Source organism: Erythrolamprus reginae, chromosome 1, assembly GCF_031021105.1.
Source record: "Erythrolamprus reginae isolate rEryReg1 chromosome 1, rEryReg1.hap1, whole genome shotgun sequence".
Classification (NCBI taxonomy): Eukaryota; Metazoa; Chordata; class Lepidosauria; order Squamata; family Dipsadidae; genus Erythrolamprus; species Erythrolamprus reginae.
In genome coordinates, this window is record NC_091950.1 from 196,586,720 (window position 1) to 196,607,269 (window position 20,550).

General features: G+C 39.0%; 1 protein-coding gene across 2 annotated transcripts in view; it reads right to left on the reverse strand.

Annotated features, from left to right (window-relative positions):
* Nucleotides 1-4,936: 4,936 nt before the first annotated feature.
* The window catches only part of CERKL (CERK like autophagy regulator), a 48,882-nt gene continuing 33,268 nt past the window's right edge, over nt 4,937-20,550 (reverse strand). For both annotated transcript variants that reach the window (XM_070731875.1, XM_070731876.1), the window contains exons 6-13: nt 18,134-18,208; nt 17,502-17,679; nt 14,989-15,048; nt 14,594-14,619; nt 14,411-14,510; nt 11,809-11,905; nt 10,352-10,524; nt 4,937-6,624 (exon numbers count right to left, since the gene is read on the reverse strand). In XM_070731875.1, coding sequence (XP_070587976.1) covers nt 6,543-6,624; nt 10,352-10,524; nt 11,809-11,905; nt 14,411-14,510; nt 14,594-14,619; nt 14,989-15,048; nt 17,502-17,679; nt 18,134-18,208 — 791 coding nt within the window. In that variant the 3' untranslated portion in view covers nt 4,937-6,542. The remainder of the gene's footprint in view (nt 6,625-10,351; nt 10,525-11,808; nt 11,906-14,410; nt 14,511-14,593; nt 14,620-14,988; nt 15,049-17,501; nt 17,680-18,133; nt 18,209-20,550) is intronic.

Here is a 20,550-nt window from a genome sequence, read left to right on the forward strand (position 1 = left end):
TAATTGTAGCTATCTGAATTCATTTCTAAATGTACAATTTTTGTGAAATGTGTATTTTTAAAGTGAATATTTACAAACATTAAAATTATTAATAATTAGACTTCCCCTATATAATTTACTTATGAATACTGGTATTTACAAAGTTGTGTCATTTAACTGTTTGAAAAGCCTAAGATGATGTACAGTGGTACCTCAGTTCTCGACCACAATCCGTTCCAGAAGTGTGGTCGAGAACCGATTTGGTCAAGAACCGAATTAATTCATCCCATAGGAAATAATGGAAATGGATTTAATTGGTTCCCAGCCCATTTACTTGCTGGGAACCAATTAAATCTACAGTATTTCCTCTATTTCCTATGGGATAAAGATCTGAGGGGACGGGGTGAGAGAGAATGGGAGTCGGAATCCCGACACGACCCTCCTGGCCACCCTCTTAACAGCCTCCCAGCCTCTACCTTGTAACTGCTCCAAGCTGCAGGAAGGGTAGGGCTGGCTGCAATACCGGCAGCTTCGGGGGGCTCCTTTCCACAGCGGTTCAATTCATTACCTCCAGGCAGCTGCACCAACTTTTTCTTTCCCAGTTCCGGCGGCTTCCCTTCGAGGAGCAGCAGCAGTGTCAGGGACGTCACGCGATGAAGGGAAGCCGCCGGAACCACCGGAGCCGAGAAAGAAAAAGTTGGTGCAGCTGCCTGGAGGTAACGAACTGAACCGCTGTGGAAAGGAGCCCCCCGAAGCTGCCGGTATTGCAGCCAGCCCTACCCTTCCTGCAGCTTGGAGCAGTTACAAGGTAGAGACTGGGAGGCTGTTAAGAGGGCAGCCAGGAGGGGCGTGTCGGGATTCCGACTCCCATTCTCTCTCATCCCGTCCTCTCAGATCTTACATTTCGGATAGTAAACAAAATTTTCTGTTTAGTATCCGAATTTTTGTTGGGATACCGAAGCAAATTTTTGCAGAAAATTTTGTTCAGTATCCGAAATGTACGAAAACCAAAGCGTTTGAGAACCGAGGTACCACTGTATTTAAAAACAGCTTATTTTCTGACAATCTCTCCTATACCCTCCATGTTAACCATGCAAATTTATCACTGTAACTTGCTTACTAATTTTTCATAGAGAGACTGCAAACCTCTGTATTAGACATAAAGATTTGTATGGTATTTCCCATCTTAAAATGGTATTAAGTTCTACAGGAAGTACTTCAGTGTCTCAAGGTCTCGAGAAACATTTGGAAGCTTCAGCTGATACAAAATGCAAACACAAGTTGTAAATGATATTGGCTATTTGGCACATGTAACACCATTGCTTGGGGGACTGCCAGTATGCTTCTGTGTGGAATTCAAGGTGCTGGTTAACTGAACAACTGTCTTCTCCCATTGTTTCTGCCCAACCAATCTAATCCAGCAGGATGGGTGTGCTCTGGGTCCGCTCAGATAAGGAATGTCACCATGAGATGTGCCTTTTCTGCCATAGCACCTATCCTCTGCAATACACTCCCTCCTCAGGTTAGGATAAGAACATAACCCCCAACAAATGGTACCCAAAGGAATCCTTCCTGCCTCAATCAACATAGAGGTGGCACTTGGACATCCATTTCAATAACCAAGGATGGTCCCAACCTTGAAGACCTAGCTATGTGCTTGGGCCTGAGATCCCAAGTGTGTGGTAATGTTGACAATGACAGATTATATTGTCTCTTGGTTTCTATTTGTATTTCATTTCTTTTGATATAGTGTTTTAATCATTGTTCACCATGGAGAGAACTGCTTTGAGATGGGCAGTTATACAAATTGAATTAATAATTCAATTTTCAATTCAGAATAGAGCTGGAAGGAATTCTTGAGGTTGTCTAGTCCAGCCCCCTACTCAAGGAGGAGACCTTATGCCATTCCAGAGAAATGGCTGTCCTGTTTTTTAAAAACCTCCAATGATGAACCACCCACGACTTCTGAAGGCAAGCTGTTCAACTGGTTAATTGCTCTCACCATTCGGAAGTTTCTCAGTTTTAAGTTGCTTCTCTCTGTTGTAGTTTGCATCCATTGTTTCTTGTCCTGCCCGAAGGTGCTTTGAAAAATAAGTTGACCCATGCTCCTTTGTGGCAGCTCCTCAATTACTGGAATACTGCTCTCATGTTCCCCCCTAGACCTTTTCTGTAGATTATCTAATACCCTTTTCTATAGATTATCTAATACCCAAATCCTGTAACCATTCTGCCTTCTACATTTTGTCTCGGAGCCTTTAATCATCCTAGTTGCTCTTCTATGCACTTTTTCCAAAGTCTCTTTTTAAAAAAAATAAACACCCTAATTTCAGTCCTGATGCCTTTCTAATCTCAATTTGCTCTTTAGGACCTGTATTCAAACAGATTATCTGATTTTTTTTTCATATTAACTGATAGTCCTGACTGTTGTTTAAATTCCTGTAGTATAATCATTATTTTTTTAATCATTTCAATCAGAGTCTCAGTTAATATAATAGCATCATCTGCAAAGAGATTTAATTTTAATTCTAATTTTCCAATTTGGTATCCTCTCCCGTTTTTTCCCCTTGTTGGCTAGCACCTCTATTGCCATTGCGAATAACATTGGAGATAATGGGCAACCCTGTTTAGTGCCGTTTTGAATTTTAACTTTTTCCGTTCTATGTCTATTAACTCTAATATAAGCTGTATTTTCTTTATATATTCCCTTTATAGTTTCACAATGAAGGTATTAGCTAATAGGATTGAGAATATCTTACCGAAGATAATTGGAGAAGATCAATATGGATTTGTAAAGGGAAGGAAAATATACGAACCAATAAGGAATGTTATTAATGTGTTACACCATGCTACCGCTAAAAGGAAATTGGGAATCTTAAAATTAGATGTGTATAAAGCTTTCGATAAAGTTAATCATAATTATATCAGTTATGTAAGGATTTAAATATGGGAGACACTTTTTCCAAAGTCTCAACATCTTTTTTGTAATGTGACCAAAACTGGATGCAGTATTCCAGGTATAGTCTTACTAAGGCCATACTAATACTAAAGTAATACAGTGATTCCCCCGATTATCGCGAGGGTTCTGTTCCAAGACCCCTCGCAATAATCGATATTTCGGGATGTAGTGGTGCGGAAGTAAAAACACCATCTGCGCATGCGCGCCCCTTTTTCCATGGCCGCACATGCGCAGATGGTGGAGTTTGCGTGTGGGCGGCGGGGAAGACCGGGGAAGGTTCCTTCGGCCGCCCAACAGCTGATCTGCTCCGCAGCGCGGCAGCAGCGAGGAGCCGAAGATGGGGTTTCCCCGTTGCCCAGGCAACGGGGAAACCCCATCTTCGGCTCCTCGCTGCTGCCGCGCTGCGGAGCAGATCAGCTGTTGGGCGGCCGAAGGAACCTTCCCCGGTCTTCCCCGCCGCCCAGGCAAAGGGGAAACCCCAAGATCGCTTGCCGCTTGCCCGTCACCCGCTCGCCCGGCCCCTCGCTTGCCGCTTGCCCGTTCGCCCGCCCGCCTGCTCGCTTGCCCGTTCGCCCACCCGCCTGCTCGCTTGCCCGTTCGCCCGCCCGCCTGCTCTCTTGCCGCTTGCCCGTTCGCCCGCCCGCCTGCTCGCTTGCCGCTTGCCCGTTCGCCCGCCCGCTCGCTTGCCGCTCGAGAGCAAGAGGGCGAGAGATAGAGAAAGAGAGAGAAGGAAAGAAAGAGATGAGAGAGGGAGGAAGAGAGTGTGAGAGAGGAAGAAGCAAGATAGAGAAAGAGAGAGAGAAAGAAAGATTAGAAAGGAAGGGAGTGACGTCATCGGGTGGAAAAATTGCGATATAGCCTTTCGCAAAGATCGAGATCGCGAAACTCGGGGGATCACTGTACTAACACTTCATGTGATTTTGATTCTATGCCTCTGTTTATATAACCAATGATTATATTAGCTTTTTTGGCCATTGCCAAAAAACTGACACCTATTTAAGTGATGGTGCACTGTTATTTTTTTTTGAACCAAGGTTTCAACTAATCTGTACTTGTACCTTTGGTTTTTCCCGCCTAAATGCAAAACCTTATTTTTCTCCACATTAAATTTCATGTTGTTGGTAGAGCCGATTGTTCAAGTCTGTCAAAATCCTTTTGGAATCTGCACTTGTCTTACAGGGTGTTGGGTATTCCTGCCAGCTTAGACTCATCTGCAAATTTGAAGAGTTCCCTCAACTAAGTCATTTAGGTTACCTTATCTTATAAATAACTGAGTCACTTCAAAAAGGATGGCATAGAAATCATCATCATCATCATCATAACAACAACAACAAAAAACAATAAATATGGGATAAATCTGGGAATGTCTTCCCAGTGAATGGAACCAGACATGAAAATCCTGTCTTGAAATTATTAAAGCAGGCAGGTCTTTCAGAAGCTGATCCCATCTTACTTTGCATTTGCATGAAATGGATGTTTATGCACAGAGACAACTGAGAGCAGCTGGATGAAAAAGGCAGCTGAGTTAATCATTAAAAAGGAGTGCACTGAATGCTGTCCCATTTATTACAGAACCCTTCTTTCAGAGACTCTGCACATCCCCAGTGATGCTAATAATTGTGTTAGTCAGAGAGCCAGTTTGGTGTAGTGGTAAAAACTGAAAGACTGCAGGTCCTAGCCCTGCCTTGGGCACAAAGCCAGCTGGGTGACCTTGGGACAGTCACTTTCAGCCCTAGGAAGGAGGTAATGACAACTCTTCTGAAAAACCTTGCCAAAAACCTCAGTAAAGTCCAAAAACTGCATGCAATGGAACAGAAGAAGAAAAAAATTCTAGCTATATCGCAATCAGGGAATAGACTTCGTAGCCCACAGATAGTTGTAATAACAATCAAAATATATAAAAGTGAAAGAACTGGCAATGAAGACGTCTTACTATGTTTCCAAGATATGGTCATCTTCCAAATAGGTGTAACGTTTTACAAAATGAAAGAATGCAAATAATTTGGTGCTTCTGCTGGATTTTATTTACGAATGAATTATATAAGGAACAGAGGTTTAATATAAGGCCACAATGTACAAATACACTACTTTCTATTTTTAAAAAACCATCCAAAATCTGCCAAACGATTACCATTAAAACCATGTTGACATGTCTAATTGATGAACCAACTCCAACTTTTATTTATTCCTATAAAATCATAGTTCAATTCATAGCTAAGTGTTTGTTATTTTCCTTTAAAAAAAACTGAAAAATGTTCTCTGTTAGTATGCAGATATATTTCTATTTCAATTAAAAACTGGGTAATAATTTTATATATTAAAACTCTCCTCAAACATCCTGAAATTTGTGAAAATTCAGGTGAATGCACAGTTTAATGTAATGGGCTCATTCATTATAATCAAGTATTAGAAGACCTGAATCAAATCAGGAACTCCTGATTGGGAGGCAAAGCTCAGGGATAGGACTGTGTTTAACTTTCAGTACAATGGGTAATTGTACTGTTTTTGTTCAGTACAATGCTTTCCAAACTTTTCCCTTTATAACTTCAAAAGTGCTTATCATAAACAGCCTTGGTGTTTCAGTGGTTAGAGGGTAGTATTGCAGGCTACTTCTGTTGGCTGCCTGCAATGTGACAGTTCAAATCCCACCAGGCTCCAGGTTGGCTCAGCCGTCTATCCTTCTGAAGTTGGTAAAATGAGGACCCAAATTGTTGGAAGCAATATGCTGACTGTAATAGCACTTAAGACTTATATACCCTTTCACAGTGCTTCTACAGCTCTCTAAGTAGTTTTACTGTTTAGAGAGGGTTGTAAAAGCACTGAAGCGGTATATAAGTCTTAAGTGTTATTGCTAGTGCTATAACTGATTTTTTTACCTAATGTAGGTTAAACCTTTTTAATTTATTTAACTATCCATGTTGTGATTGGGTAATGGATTTATGAGTAATTACCTAAGGAGGGGGAGAAAAACACGTATCCAATTCTCTTGTGAAACTATGGTATATCGCATTCTTGCAGATTGCTAAATTTCCATAAAATAGAGTTTGAAAAGCCCTGTTATAGCATAGATAAGGATGTTTTAAGGCAGATCATTTCCTGCGCAGAGGACACCATCCACTTGGGGGCAGTCAGTAAATTTTTTCCTCATCACTTTGACCTAGCTTTTTAAAAATGATGTAATGATTTTAGGGATAAATACTATTTAGTTTTGTCTGAAGAGAATGAACCTAAAATAATTTTAAAAGTGAAAGAACTGACTTCCCCAAAGTCTATGTCATTTCTCTAAAATTCTTGCCTAATAATTCTCCCAAAATTAAATATTCCTGAAAATTTGTCAAAGCTATAGGTGTGTTTTTTGCACCCAAAACCCAAAACAGGAATCACAAAATATGCCTCAATCCAACCTGAAGATGAAAGTGGCAGCATTTGTCCTAATAAGAACTATTTTCTCATGACTCTGAACTTAGTTCTGAATTGAATCTTGAGATACAGCAAACTGCAAACTTTTAACTTCAATCATCCAGACTTCCATATCTTTTATGCAAATTTTGTCATATCACTATGATTGGGATGGAAAGGAGATAACTTTTTTTTCCAGAGATTATTTCTAGATACAACTGCAGGATTCTTTCAGATTATCCAACATAACAACATTTTCTCCGTATAGATTAATCAACTGGGGATGTACTCTGAAAATGAAAGAAACACAGAAAAGAAATTACAATCGTATTATTGCTTTATTTGAACATGTACTTTATGTTCATGTGTTTTTGAAAAAAATACTGTAGATGTATAGAAAAAATAGAAGAAAAATAATTTCCCCTATAGCCCTCTTCACACAAATGGGAATCCAATTTGGAGGAGCATTTGTATGTAATTTATTTGTATTTGTATTTATATTTGTTTATTTGAGGAAAATGGAACTTGTTTCTCCCATCAGAGCTTGTTTCCCCCATCAGAGCTTGTTTCCCATCAGAGCCTGCTTGTTCTCCCTCATCGGAGCCTGCTTATTTCCCCTATCCAACCAATTAACTAATTGACTGATTGTCTTACATATGGAGTACCTGCAAACAAGGGATTAATTAAAACTTCAATCTTATTATCGTAAATTATCCATTTATGATGAGTAATTTCCAGGGGAAGCTAACTATCTAAACCTAGTCAGGAGCCAGCAATTTTAAAGACGAGGGAATATCAAGTTGTTGTCTCCCGGTATGTCTCACATTTTGTGTGGCGGCGACCCTGAGACAGTAGACAAGACTATGGGAGTGATGACTTCCTCCAGTTCTTTGTTGGACCCGTGGCCCTCCTGGCTGGTTTTCTCCAGCAGGGAGGTGTCACAAGGCTGGCTCCAGGTTTTGGTCAATGCCTCCTTGAGGGAGGGGTTTGTCCCACAGCTGTTAAAGGTGGCAGTTGTGAGGCCTCTTCTCAAGAAGCCTTCTCTGGATCCTGCAGAACTAAAGCAATTTTGGTCATGTCTCCAACCTTCTGTTTTGTGGGAATGGTTGTAGAGAAAGGGGTGGCACTCCATCTCCTATGGTTCTTGAAGGAAACGGATTATCTAGACTTTCAGGTCTGGTACAGCACGTAAACTGCTTTGATCTCTCTGTTGGATGATCTCTGGTGAGCCCGAGATAGGGGTCATTCCTCTATCTTGGTGCTACTTGACCTCTCAGCTGTGTTCGATACCACTGACCTTGGTATCCTTCTGCTCCAACTAAGGGAGCTGTAATTGGGAGGCACCATATTATGATGGTTCTCCTCCCATCTCCCTGATCAATTGCAATCAATGTTGGTGGGAGGGCAGAGGTCTACCCCTTGTTTGCGAGGTGCATCAGGGCTCGGTCCTCTGTCCCCTACTATTTAATATCTACATTAAATCACTGGGTGAGATCATCTGACAAAATGGAGTGAGGTTTAAGAAATATGATGATGACACCCAGCTATATATTCCACCCCTTGTCAGTTCAGTGAAGCAGTGGAAGTGACAGGCTCAAACTTAACTCTGACAACACTGAGTGGCTTTGGATACTATTCCGAAGGACTATGTTGACCGTCCTTCCTTGGTTCTGGAGGAAGAAACATTAACCCTCTCAGAATGGTTTCACAAATTGTGTGTCCTCCTAGACACAGCTAAGATTAGATCAACACCTGACAGCTGTAGCTAGGGGGACCTTTGCACAGATTTGACTAGCGCACCAATTGCGACCCTAGAGGGTCAAGAGGCCCTTCTCACAGTCACGCCCTTATCACCTCATGGCTGGATTATTACAATGCACTCTACATGGGGCTACTCTTGAAGAGTGTTCGAAGACTACAGTTGGTCCAGAATACAGCTGCATGAGTTGTGGTGGGTGCACCCAGATATACCCACACCATACCAATTCTTTGCAAGCTGCACTGGCTTCCTATCAGTCTCTGGTCACAATTCAAGGTGTTGGTTATTAACTTTAAAGCCCTACATGGCTCAGGGCGAGAGTATCTTCAAGACCGCCTTCTACCACATACCTCCCAGCAACCAGTTAGATCCCACAGGGTTGGTCTTCAGTGTCGGCTGGCAGGTCTGGGTGGGAGAGCTTTCTTTGTTGTTGCCCCAACTCTCTAGAATCATCTATCTTCTGAGATCCACACTGCTCCCACCTTATTGGCCTTCCAGAAAGCTGTAAAGACCTGGCTTTTCTGATAGGTCTGAGACCATTGTCCTCGGTGTGTGTGGGGGGGTACTAGTGAGGTTGGCCCATGAATGTATGGATAGCTGTGATTATTTTAAATTGAAATGTTTTTATATTGATCAATTTTTATTTTTGTTGTGAGCTGCCCTGAGTCCCTAGGGAATTGGGCAGCATAGAAATATAATAAAATAAATAAAATAAAAATAAATAAAAGGATAGCACCAAAGCATGAATGTATTGCTGAGTTGCAGAAAATTTGATTGTTATTTTGTGTTATTTTAACTTGTAACTAAAATTAGCCTCAGGCATATTTCTCAACTTTTTGATAGGCTATAAGCAGAATGCAGCAATTTATAGGTGGTCCTCGATTTACAACAGTTCATTCAGTGACCATTTGAAGTTACAACAGCACTGAAAAAGGTGACTTAAAACTTTTTCAGAGTTACAACTTTGGCAGCATTCCAATGGTCATGTGATCCAAATTCAGCTGCTGGGCAGCTGGTTCATACTTATGACCATTGCTGTGTTCTAAGGTCATTGGATCCCCTTTTGTGACCTTCTGACAAGCAAAGTCAATGAGGAAAACAGATTCATTTAGCAATCCGCTTACTAACTTATCACTTAACATCTGAGGCAAGAAAGATCATAAAGTGGGACAGAATTAACTGAACAAGTGTCTGACTGAAGAACAAAATTTTTGGGCTCAATTGTGGTCATAATTCTAGGATTACCTCAGGGGTGAAATATAGCAGATTCTGACAAGTTCTGGAGAACCGGTAGCGGAAATTTTGAGTAGTTTAGAGCAGTGTTTCCCAACCTTGGCAACTTGAAGATATCTGGACTTCAACTCCCAGAATTCCCCAGCCAGCATTCGCTGGCTGGGGAATTCTGGGAGTTGAAGTCCAAATATCTTCAAGTTGCCAAGGTTGGGAAACACTGGTTTAGAGAACTGTAAGTACCACTTCTGGCTGGCCCCAGAGTGGGGTGGGAATGAGGATTTTGCAGTATCTTTCACCTGCGCCCCCCACCAAGCCATGCCCAGAAACAGTAGTAAAAAAAAAATAGTTAAAAAAATTGGATTTTAACACTGGATTACCTGTATAAAGTATAACTGAAGAATATACTTACCTCCAGATATACTAAAGATTCCAACCAGCAAGGATATACACAAACACATAGCATTTGATTTTTTTAAAAAACTTATTGATTGGAAAATAGCACTGAGATATTTATTACCTGACATTAAGCTCTAAAGTGACATTTTCAATATGTGTGTCATAAAAGATTGACATCCCAGAGTGTCTTGCCTAATCCTGTATATTTGCAGCTAGATATACTGGTATCCGGCAATAAAAATCATAAACAGTAAAATTCAAGTCTATAGATTACAGATTGCATTTGAATGTATTTGTTCATATACAAATATGACATATAAATGTCAGGTAGAGATAGGCATGATTATGTTTTCCCATTATGAGATGCTCTGTGTCAAATATAAGATTTGGCTATGGTCCAAGAAGAGAAGTAGGCCATCATACAGCAGTGGACTACTGTGAAACTTTAAAGGAATAAATCACTTAATCCACCTTTCTCATTATTCCTAGATCATTTTAGGGCAAATATCTTTCTGCAAGAAATTAGAACAAATGTGAATTATCTCATTTTCCGTATAGAATGTGGAAACTTATGCTACACTAAAAGGAATTACCAACACTTGTTCAAACATGACAAAATGTAATCCTACCGGATATGAACTTCTGTTGCCCATTTCACTAAATCTCCATCTATATTCCAGGGATAAGTATTTTCTTCAGAATCTATACAATTTAGATTATCTGCAGGGATACGCTTCATTCCAATTCTTGGACAGACTTTTACTTCTTCAACAATGTAAGTATCAATGAAAGGAAAGCCGAACTAAAATACAAAGCATAAACGCAACAGTTGAAAAAATTGGTATCTGCAAAGGTCTGTCCTATGTCTGCTTCCGTTACATAATGAAAAACTGATGCTAGAAGACAAAAGAATATATCTCTGAACATTTTAGCATTCCTACAGAAAATGGAAAAGTTTGGAGAATGTAAGTTTCAATTTTAAAAAATTATTCTACATTTTACCATGTGATTTTATTTTTTTTTTGATTCTGCAGCATTGGTAAAATCAAGAAATAAAACTTAAATGGTTCTCTCACTCAAACATGTCTTAGGAAAACATGTATATGCTTAATTCTGCATTGGATGATTGACCTTCCTTAGTTAATCCTTAGTATTAATATTGTGTATTGCGAACTATGCTGAATATCCATAAACGCTAGTCTATAGTTCATAAATTATAAACAAATAATCCTTGCTACTTATTAACCAAATACTAGGATATATACCATAGTGAAAATAAGCTCAGAATTTTCTCTCCTCCCCTAGCAGCAATTTCAAAAATATGGAAGCTCAAACTTGTTTTCACACACACACACATAGATAGAGAGAGAGAGAGAGAGAGAGAGAGAGACAGACAGACAGACAGACAGACAGACAGACAGACAGACAGACAGAGCAATCCAATAAATTGAAGCCAAGAACAAATCAAGGATTCTGTTTCAATTTGTTGTGAAAATGATAAGCTGAAGTACTGTACTTGGTTTAGATATCAAAACAAAAAACCATGTAAGGAAATACGATTGTTATCTAGTCACTTTAATTGTCAGGAAGAGCTATATACTGTGTAGGACTTGACTAACTGAATGTGTGTAAGTGAAAATCTATAAAAAAAACTAACTATAAAATGTAACAAGCCTTCTCTTTCCCTAAATATAGCACAGTATATTTAAATATAGCATTTGGGATTTAAATTAGTTTAGCAGATTGATACTGTAGTACATCTTGTATATAAGAACCATTTATAATAAAACTATAACAGATGGACAGAAATAGGCTAATCTGATTTAGTCTGATTTTCAAAATCAGAAAAGGGTAGGCTAATGTATTCTGACAGGAAGTATAAGTCTCCTTACAAAAGCATTAAAATCTTACATCATGAAATTTCTTCCACCTTAAATCTTTGTCTGGTTTTATTACATTATGTTTTAAAATGTTATTTTTCCTCCTCCTCATCTTCTTATTTCTTTTTCTGACTTTTGGTGAATGCAGCTGCTAAGAAAATTTAAATCAATAATGTCAGGTTGCAAATGCAAGAGTAACCCCTTACCTGGTTTTTCACACTAGCATATCTTTTCAAATGTTTAATGAATTCTTGCCGGGAAGTATTCCTTACAGTTATAAGAGCTATGCTTCCATCATCTAATCTAGAAATGACACAGTTCAGTTAAGCACAGATTAAATAATGCAATTAACAATGAATTAATCAGAAATGATACAATATAATCAGGAATCTACTTTAATAACCCAAGTAATTCATCTCTGCCTTTAAAAGTAAAATAATATTCAATGCATCACATTGTCAACCTTAATGTTCCCAGAAAAGAACTGCATGGAATCTGCATATGATAATATTTGTCCAGAGCTTTTCTCTGGACAATTGGCATATTGGAACGATAGCCAATGGCTGGTAGGAATTAAGATGTAAGTATACCGTGTTTCCCCGAAAGTAAGACAGTGTCTTACTTTCTTTTTACCCCCAAAATCCCCACTACGTCTTACTTTCGGGGTATGTCTTACATTGGGAAAAAATTGAAAGGGTCCTTTCAGCGGCACAGCAGCAAGGAGGCGAAGATTGGGGTTTCCCCTTTGCGTGGGCGGCGGGGAAGACCCAGGGAAGGTTTCTTCGGCCGCCCAGCAGCTGATCTGCCCGGCGCTGGTCCGAAGCGAGCCAAGCGGGCGGCGGCTTCCAGCGAAGGCGCTCGTCCCAGCAACCGAGTCCTGCCGAGGCTCGGCTGCAAGCAGCCAGCGAGGCCGACCAGCTCCGAGGCGAGCGGCCGGAGCTGCGCCCTCCTTCGCCCGCCTCCTTTCCGGCAGGCAGGTGGGGCTGCCCAACTGCGCAGAGCGGCTCCTCCCCTCCAGACACACGCTTCCCCGACACGCGGCTGCGGCTGCACGCGTGCACCAAGGGAAATCCTTTGTGCCTTGCCGCCGAGCTCTCCCACCTGCTCGGCGGCCGCAAGCCTCTCCCTGCCACCGCGCTGCCGAGGGAACCGCCGCCAGGGCTGCTGCCGCGCTGCCGAGCAGATCAGCTGCTGGGCAGCCGAAGAAACCTTCCCTGGGTCTTCCCGACATCATCGGGCTCCCCCCCCGGCAATACCCCCGTGTTTCCCCGAAACTAAGACATATGTCTTACTTTCGGGGTATGGCTTATATTAGCCGACCCCCCTGAAACCCCCGATACGTCTTACAATCGGGGGTGTCTTACTATCGGGGAAACACGGTATGTGTGTCTGGTCATAAGATTTTTTCAATCCATTCAATTGTAATTCTCAGATATTGCCTGGAAATTTCTAGGCAAGATTTTTCAGAATTGCTTTACCATTGCCTCTTTCTCAAGGCTTTGTGCTTGAGATGGGACTAAAACTCATAGTCACCCAGTTTCTAGTCTGATTTATTCAGAAGAAATTATAAATTGTGAAAAATCTTGATATTACACATTTTATCAATTTTGGAGTGGTCTTAGATATCACCAGGGTATTAATTGAACCCATTTTAAAAACTTTTGCAGCCAAGACAATGCCAGTAAGTGTACATAATGTACAATAATGTATGGAATATTTATTATAATTATAGTAGCAATATTACCTATATATTTTTACGAGGGAACCAAAAAAGATGTGAGGAGTGGTGGATAACTATAAGCATAAGTGGTATATTTTCCTGAAACTAAGAGACGGGCAGCATATAAAATTTAATAAATAATAACAGTATTTTATTACATAATTTAAAGACTCTCTGAGTCTTCGGAGAGGGGCGAAATACAAGTCTAATAAATTACTAAATAATAATAATAATAATAATAATAATATTATTATTATTATTATTATTATTATTATTATTATTATTATTATTATTATTCCCGCACCTATTTTAAAACTTTTTAATGTAATCCCAATTTCCTTTGCCGTTATCTCCACCTATAACATTCAAAGGCTGGTGCAGTTTTTAGTCAACTCAAAGTTACACAACACCAAAGTGTAAACATTAAAAGATTTCTATTTATTTCATTTTTTGAAGATTTCGATTAGTTTTCATGATTTTGAGCCTTCTTTCCTTATGACTATGACATTTGGATTTTTTAAAAGCTATACTTAGGGAAGCCCAGAGGGTTGCAGATTCTTCCTGCCTGCTGGGGTGTTAGTGAATGATAAAATTAACAAGAGTCCTAGTAATCTAGCAGCTGAACCAGTACCTTTGGCAAAGGTCAAAGATCTAAAATTAACAAGGTTGAAATGAAATTCTGGTCCTACGTTGTCAGTTTGTTTTGCTTTTCCTTATGCTTGCGGGTTTTCCCTTTAGCACTTATATTTAGCTTTCAAAATAACTGAATTTAATCAGTCAAAACCAAAGTCTAGATTTCCCCATTAACAAAGCCCAAAGGAGATTATTACCAGTGACTACCACTTAAGTCAGACTTCTAAGATAACGTAATCACTATAATTATCCAATGATTATTATAGATGGATGACCACATCTGCCTGAACAAAAACTGATTACAATTCCCAAAGATGCAGAATCAACCATCATTCAGGTTTTTTTCATCATGCTCTCCCCACACTGAGGTTCTAGATTGCGTGCAATCTGAGAAAGCCGAGCTTCCACAAGAAGGTGTTAAGGACATTAGTTTAATTCCACAAATCCTTACTGACCTGGTATTAGGAGCCAAGCCTCTTGGTGCCACTGAACAGAGACAAGGGATTGCCATAATGCTCACGTTCAGGAAATGACCTTCGATTCTCTGCCATTCATCTGTGTGGTTTAAATATAACATACTGTATTAACTTCAAGCAACCCCAATTATGTTTGATGAATGATTAAACTTGCAGACTTACCTAGATTAAGTCTCCCTTCCTTCCTTCTAAAAATAATAACAAATTAAAAGTCACTAAAGAATGACAAAATAAATGAATTAAATTAAACACAGCTTGCTGGTCGTTCGTGCTGTGAAAATAAAAAAAAATCTAACAATGAATTAAAGCAAAAAATGTATTCATGAAAGAAAAGCTTTAAATCCTGTATTAATCACATAATTTGAGAGTCTACTTCATTGTTGAAGTATCCATGATTATTTTTTATTCATGTTTTAAGACAAAATATACTAATGGTAAACTACAGTCTAACGAACATTAGTTAAATGTAATGAACCCTCATAGTTAAATTAATCAGAATTTAATATTATGGACAAAATGAAGTTTAGCATTCATTAATCTCTGACAAGTTTACTTACCTATCATTTTCTTGTGCATCATGCTTCAATGGGAGGAATGATATTTCACAATTTTCTGGTCTATGAATAGAACAAGATTTAGTTCCATACAAATAAATATACAAAATGAATATCAAGGCTGAATATTGAACAGTATATTACAGAGTTTATACTAGAATAACTGCAGGAACAGAAAGTATGAATCCTGTTTGAATAAAGTATTGAGAGACCGATGGACTAAATCCTCAACAGAATTAATGAGAAATGAATGTAAGAAAAGAAGATCTTGAAGTTTCACGGAGTAGACTGAACCATGTCCTACTGAACAGAAATATGAAAAAAAACCCGCTTGGTAGAATAAAGACGTGAAAGAAGCTATGGATGAAAAATTAAGCAAGTAAAAGAATAACTTCTAAAAGACAATGGAAAAGAATGGAGTCAAAGAGAACAAACAACAGTAAAAAAAATTAAGAATTTTTTAAAAATGTAGAACAATTTTAATTCTTTTTAATGGAATCTCAATGCACTCAAGATGCTAAACAAGAAGACCCCGACAGAGTAAATGTAAAACAAATATTAAAAATGATTAAATAGAATGAAATTAAAATAATGCAATGGCTAAGGAATATTTTAGAGATTTGTATAAGAGGCAGAGCAACATACTGAAGAGTGAGGTTCAAATAAATGCTACATTAATGGTAAAAAAAATTATACAAAGAGAATAATACTGTCAACACACTGAAAAATTATAACACATTAATCTTTTTCATACAACAGGAAAGAAAGGGAAAAATATGAAGATTGTTTTGCTAAATGTCCCTGAGAAAGTATTTAGAAGAATTCTGATTGAAAAAGTATAAGGTGTGATAGTGAGCAAAATTTAAGAAATGTAGTGTGCCTTTATGTTATACATCATGTCAGAATTTTATTCTTTAGCAAATTTTATTCTTTAGCAAATCATGTATGAATGTTAAAAAAGAAAGTTTGTCTGTTTGATATTTTATAGAAAATGCATGGTAAACTGAATAGTCTTGAAGTATACCATAATTTGCAAGAATAGTATACAATGGAAATAAATAAATATGTGAGAACAAACGGAATGCTTAGTGATTTGGCAATGAACAAAGAGCAAGACAAGGATATAGAACAATCTTTTATTTAATGTATTTATGGATACATGTACAACACCTGTGTGTTAATGTTAGAGACGTTGCTGATTGACTATAAGAGGATAGAAAGATAATGCTGAATTGTGGGCTTGAAACACAAATGATTTGCAGAAAATATTAGACAGATTATATGATGCAATCAGGAATGATTGATCTAAAAATGAATAAATAAAGACCAAAGCTCTCATGTATAAAATAAATACTTGTTAAAAGTGGCTAAAGTGACTTTATATAAAAATGTGCTTCTGCCTACTTTGTTCTACAAAAAGTAAAAAAAAAACAGTTGTGGCAGACAAAACATTTTAAAAATCAACTGAAAAGTCATTACATAGAAATTGACAAGATACTATAAGGGGAGGGAAGGAGAGGATTGAAGAAATGTGACAGTTTTCTGAATGTGGGAGAAGGAAAGATGGGCTACCGAGAAAAATATGGAATGATATAGTAAATAGTACCGTGAACTACATTTAGTTAGAATTCCTTTTCTTTTTCCCTTAACTCCTGCCTTTAATTTCTTTAGTTCGCTACTTCCCACTCTACATAACTGCACTTACTAAAAAGGGAAGAGTGTGATGAGCGTGAATGGGCAGATGGGTATAGAATTACTCTTTAACATTATCCATTAACCTATGTGGCAGAGGTTAACCCTTGTAGACAGAGAGGGAAAGGACTGACTGGCAAGTAACAAGCTCTCCAAGATATAGAGAACGTATACTGACATTTATTCTTCTCAATCCCTTGTGCATTCAAGGGGTTGAAAACAAAAAAGAGATCCAACCTCATCAGTCCACACCAATAACTCACAGTAACGGTCAAAATAAAATATCTGGCCAAGAAACTAAGTGGATCTGACAGCAGCAGTTTGAGGATTGTTCACCTGCTCTCACACCAGCAGTGCCATTATTGGAACAGCCTCTGGTCACTCCCTCTAAGTAAGGCTTTCCAGCATGCGGAACCAGCCCTCTTCCCTCTGCCTGGGCGGTGGGCTGAGTCCCAGCCAGGAAGCCCAGAAGGATGAGGGGGTTTGTTTATGGAGCCACGATAATCCAGCAGGTGCTTTCTCTGTAGGCTTCTCTTTGTCATCCTCTGGCATCTGCCATCTCCCTCAACCTTCTTCTTCTCCAACCCTCCCCCTCCCTGTTTTCTTCAGAGCAGCCTTATGCTTAGCAGTCACTGAGTCTCTAGGCACTCGTGCTCTGGTTTTCTCATAAGAAGTCTGCTGTTTTCACCACAATGTAAAAATTGTCGCTTTAGATTTTGGGGAATGGCTAAAACTAGAATGCAAATAATCTAATCTGTATAGCATAATTACTCACTGAAAAATATCCCTACGTTAATACCACAATGATTTCAAATTCATCTTACCTGAGGCTTGCGAGGGTCTTCATTACAGCAAAATCTTTACGCTGATTTGGTGGAATCCAGCGATGTTTTTCAGCCAAGGCTAGAGTCCTTGATCCAAAGCCAAACATAGAAGAGAATCCAAAGCGAAGTAGCTTGATAGGGCTACTGAAGGTGCACATATCCACTGACTTTAGATGCCCTGATATTGTAGCATGAATACAAACACACGTATACATAAGTATATGTACATTTTATAAGTTGACTCTTTTCCTAACTCTAGTGTATGTTAATTGCAAAGGGGCAAGAGGATCAAAATCCTAGAACACAATTTTGTACAAGACACAAGAGTGCATTCCTGTATTTGTATAAGTCAAGAGGAGTGTGCCTTGGAGTGTGCCTCCAAGGGATAGCACTTAAATGGAACACATACTCCGTCAACAAAAACAGCACCCAATTGTCACATTGCAATAAATTAAAAGTACACCAGATAAATAAAAATAAATTCCAGAAAGCATGTTCCATCCCACAGAAGATCTGAATCATAATTTTGACAAATGTTGGATAGAATCCTGTTTACTCCATGTATAAAAAGCAAGGCCACTGGATATTTATTATTCTAATCCTTTCTAAAATTTCAGATTTACAATACTTGCCCAGTATTATATGCAATGTTGCTGTTTGTGTATGTTGGATTCCATTCAGAGTATGTGCCAAAATATTGGTGGAACCTGTCAATATTAAAGAGAGGATAACTAAAAATATTCATGGATAAATTATCTCAATCAGCATGAAGAATTGTTAAACAAAATTTACAAATGCAGAATGATCTCCAAATTAGAGTAAAGAAAGATTTAATAAATTATGTTTTGCTTCTGTATGTAAACATGCATGTTCAACATTGGCACAATTGTAAACTCAACAATTAGATTAAGTTTATTGACCATATGTTTTCTCAATCTTGAGCATTTAATTCAAGTGAGGATCCAACTATTTAAAAGGTAATATTGAACTCATTTTTCATTTATATCTTGATTTTGCAGATGGCACTATTAAGAACTGTTACTCCATTTCTGCACAAACTGAACCAATGAAATGAAATAGATTTGGCTTTCCTGATTTTTAAATAACTATTTCATAGGATTTATTTTTTGTTCCAATATTCTACTCTTTTAATAACACTAAATAATGATTTTGCTTAGTATACTAATAAGAGAGCTTAATAAGGTCAGGATAATTGTACTGAAGGAGTTCCTATTTGAGTTTTGGATTCAGCAAACTAAGTTGACAAGACAAGTTGAATTTCCAATTAAAGCAATTTTGGCCTATTTATTGGTTTGATATATTGCACTATTGTCAGTGTTTCTCAAATAGTGGGGCAGGCCCCCCTGTGGGGGCACAGAGCAAAGCCAGGGGGGAGCTGTGACCCTGTGGAACATGTTTTTTCTGCCACAGCGAGTAGGGCGTTTTTTGCACCGAACAATAACACACACAGCATAAAGTAGGAGATATGAAGTACAGATAACAAACCATTAAGAGACACCATGGAAAAATATTTAACAGGGATGAAAAGAAAGGAGGAGAGAGACGGAGATAATGAGAGAAACGTAAGTCTCCCGAAAGCTAAGATGAGGAAATATAACAAAGCGTATGTAGCGCTTGGCTTCACTCTGACTACGGTGGGAGATGAGGAAAGACCGCTATGTTTTCCGCGTCTAAAAATGCTGGGAGCAGACAAATAAATTAAGCCGTCACTTAAATACATTACACCCCAATCATGCTGATAAGCCGCTTGAGTTTTTTCAGCAAAAATGTGCTGAATATTGCAAACAATTGTCCCGGCAGAGAGTTGGGGGGTGGCGCAAAATGTTCTTCCTGGGGGGGCATAATAGAAAATAATTGAGAAACACTGCACTATGTGAATCAGCTATTTATTTATTTATTTATTATTAGAGGTGAAAGGGACCTTGCAGGTCATCAAGTCCAACCCCCTGCTCAAGCAGGAAATCCTACACCACCCCAATTAAACAAATAACCAATTTGTTCACCAATTAAATAAATGATATTACACTACTAACCAGAGCATACAAAACATTGCTAGACCAGTTCTTGAATACAGCTCACCTGCGTGGAACCCGCACTGCATATCAGATATCAATCGAGAAATTCTGAAATTCCTTTGCTCACAACAGAATACCTTATTTCACTAGACTTGAAATTTTGGACTTAGATAGCCTAGAACTTTGTCACCTTCGATCATAAAATCATCTACATAATGTTCTACCTGTGAATGATTTCTTCAGTTTCAACTGCAACAATACACGAGCAAACAATTGATTCAAACTTAATGTTAACTGCACCAAACTCAATTGCAGAAAATACGACTTCAGCAACAGAGTGATCAGTGCCTGGAATGCACTACCTGACTCTGTGGTTTCTTCTCCAAACACCAAAAACTTTAACCTTAGACTATCTATAGTCAACCTCACCCCATTCCTAAGAGGTCTGTAGGGCGTGTGCATAAGCACACTATTGTGCCTACCATCCCTGTCCTACTGTCCCATTGTCCAGATTTACCTATACCTACTTTGTTGTGGTTGGCTCACAGCCAGCTCCTCTGGTAACAGATTTTATGCCAGATGAGCTGTGTCCATTGGTGCATCGGAGACCTGTGTGGCCCTCGGAGGGTTCAGACAGTGAGGGGGAAGGAAAGATGGAAGCTGAAGGTGCTGCAGAGGTAGAGGTGGAGGCCCCTGCCATGGAACCCCCAGTTAGGGCTTTGTCTGGGTCAGATGAGGAGGGGGTGATTAATGACCCCATCCTCAATGTGCGGCTGCGCAGGATTATGGGATGACAGGAGCAGCTGCACAGATGCAGAAGAAGATCCTAATCACAGCTGGAAGTAATTAGGGGATTCTGAAGCGGGCTTAAAAGGGGAGGTTTTGTGGGAGAGTGCTTTGCAGGAGTTATCGTTCATGGTTTAACAGAGAAAAAGAAACAGATCTGGAGTTTCACCTCTAAATTAACATCTTGCATCCTCGGAAAAACCCAGCTTTTGGACAATTGTGTTTTG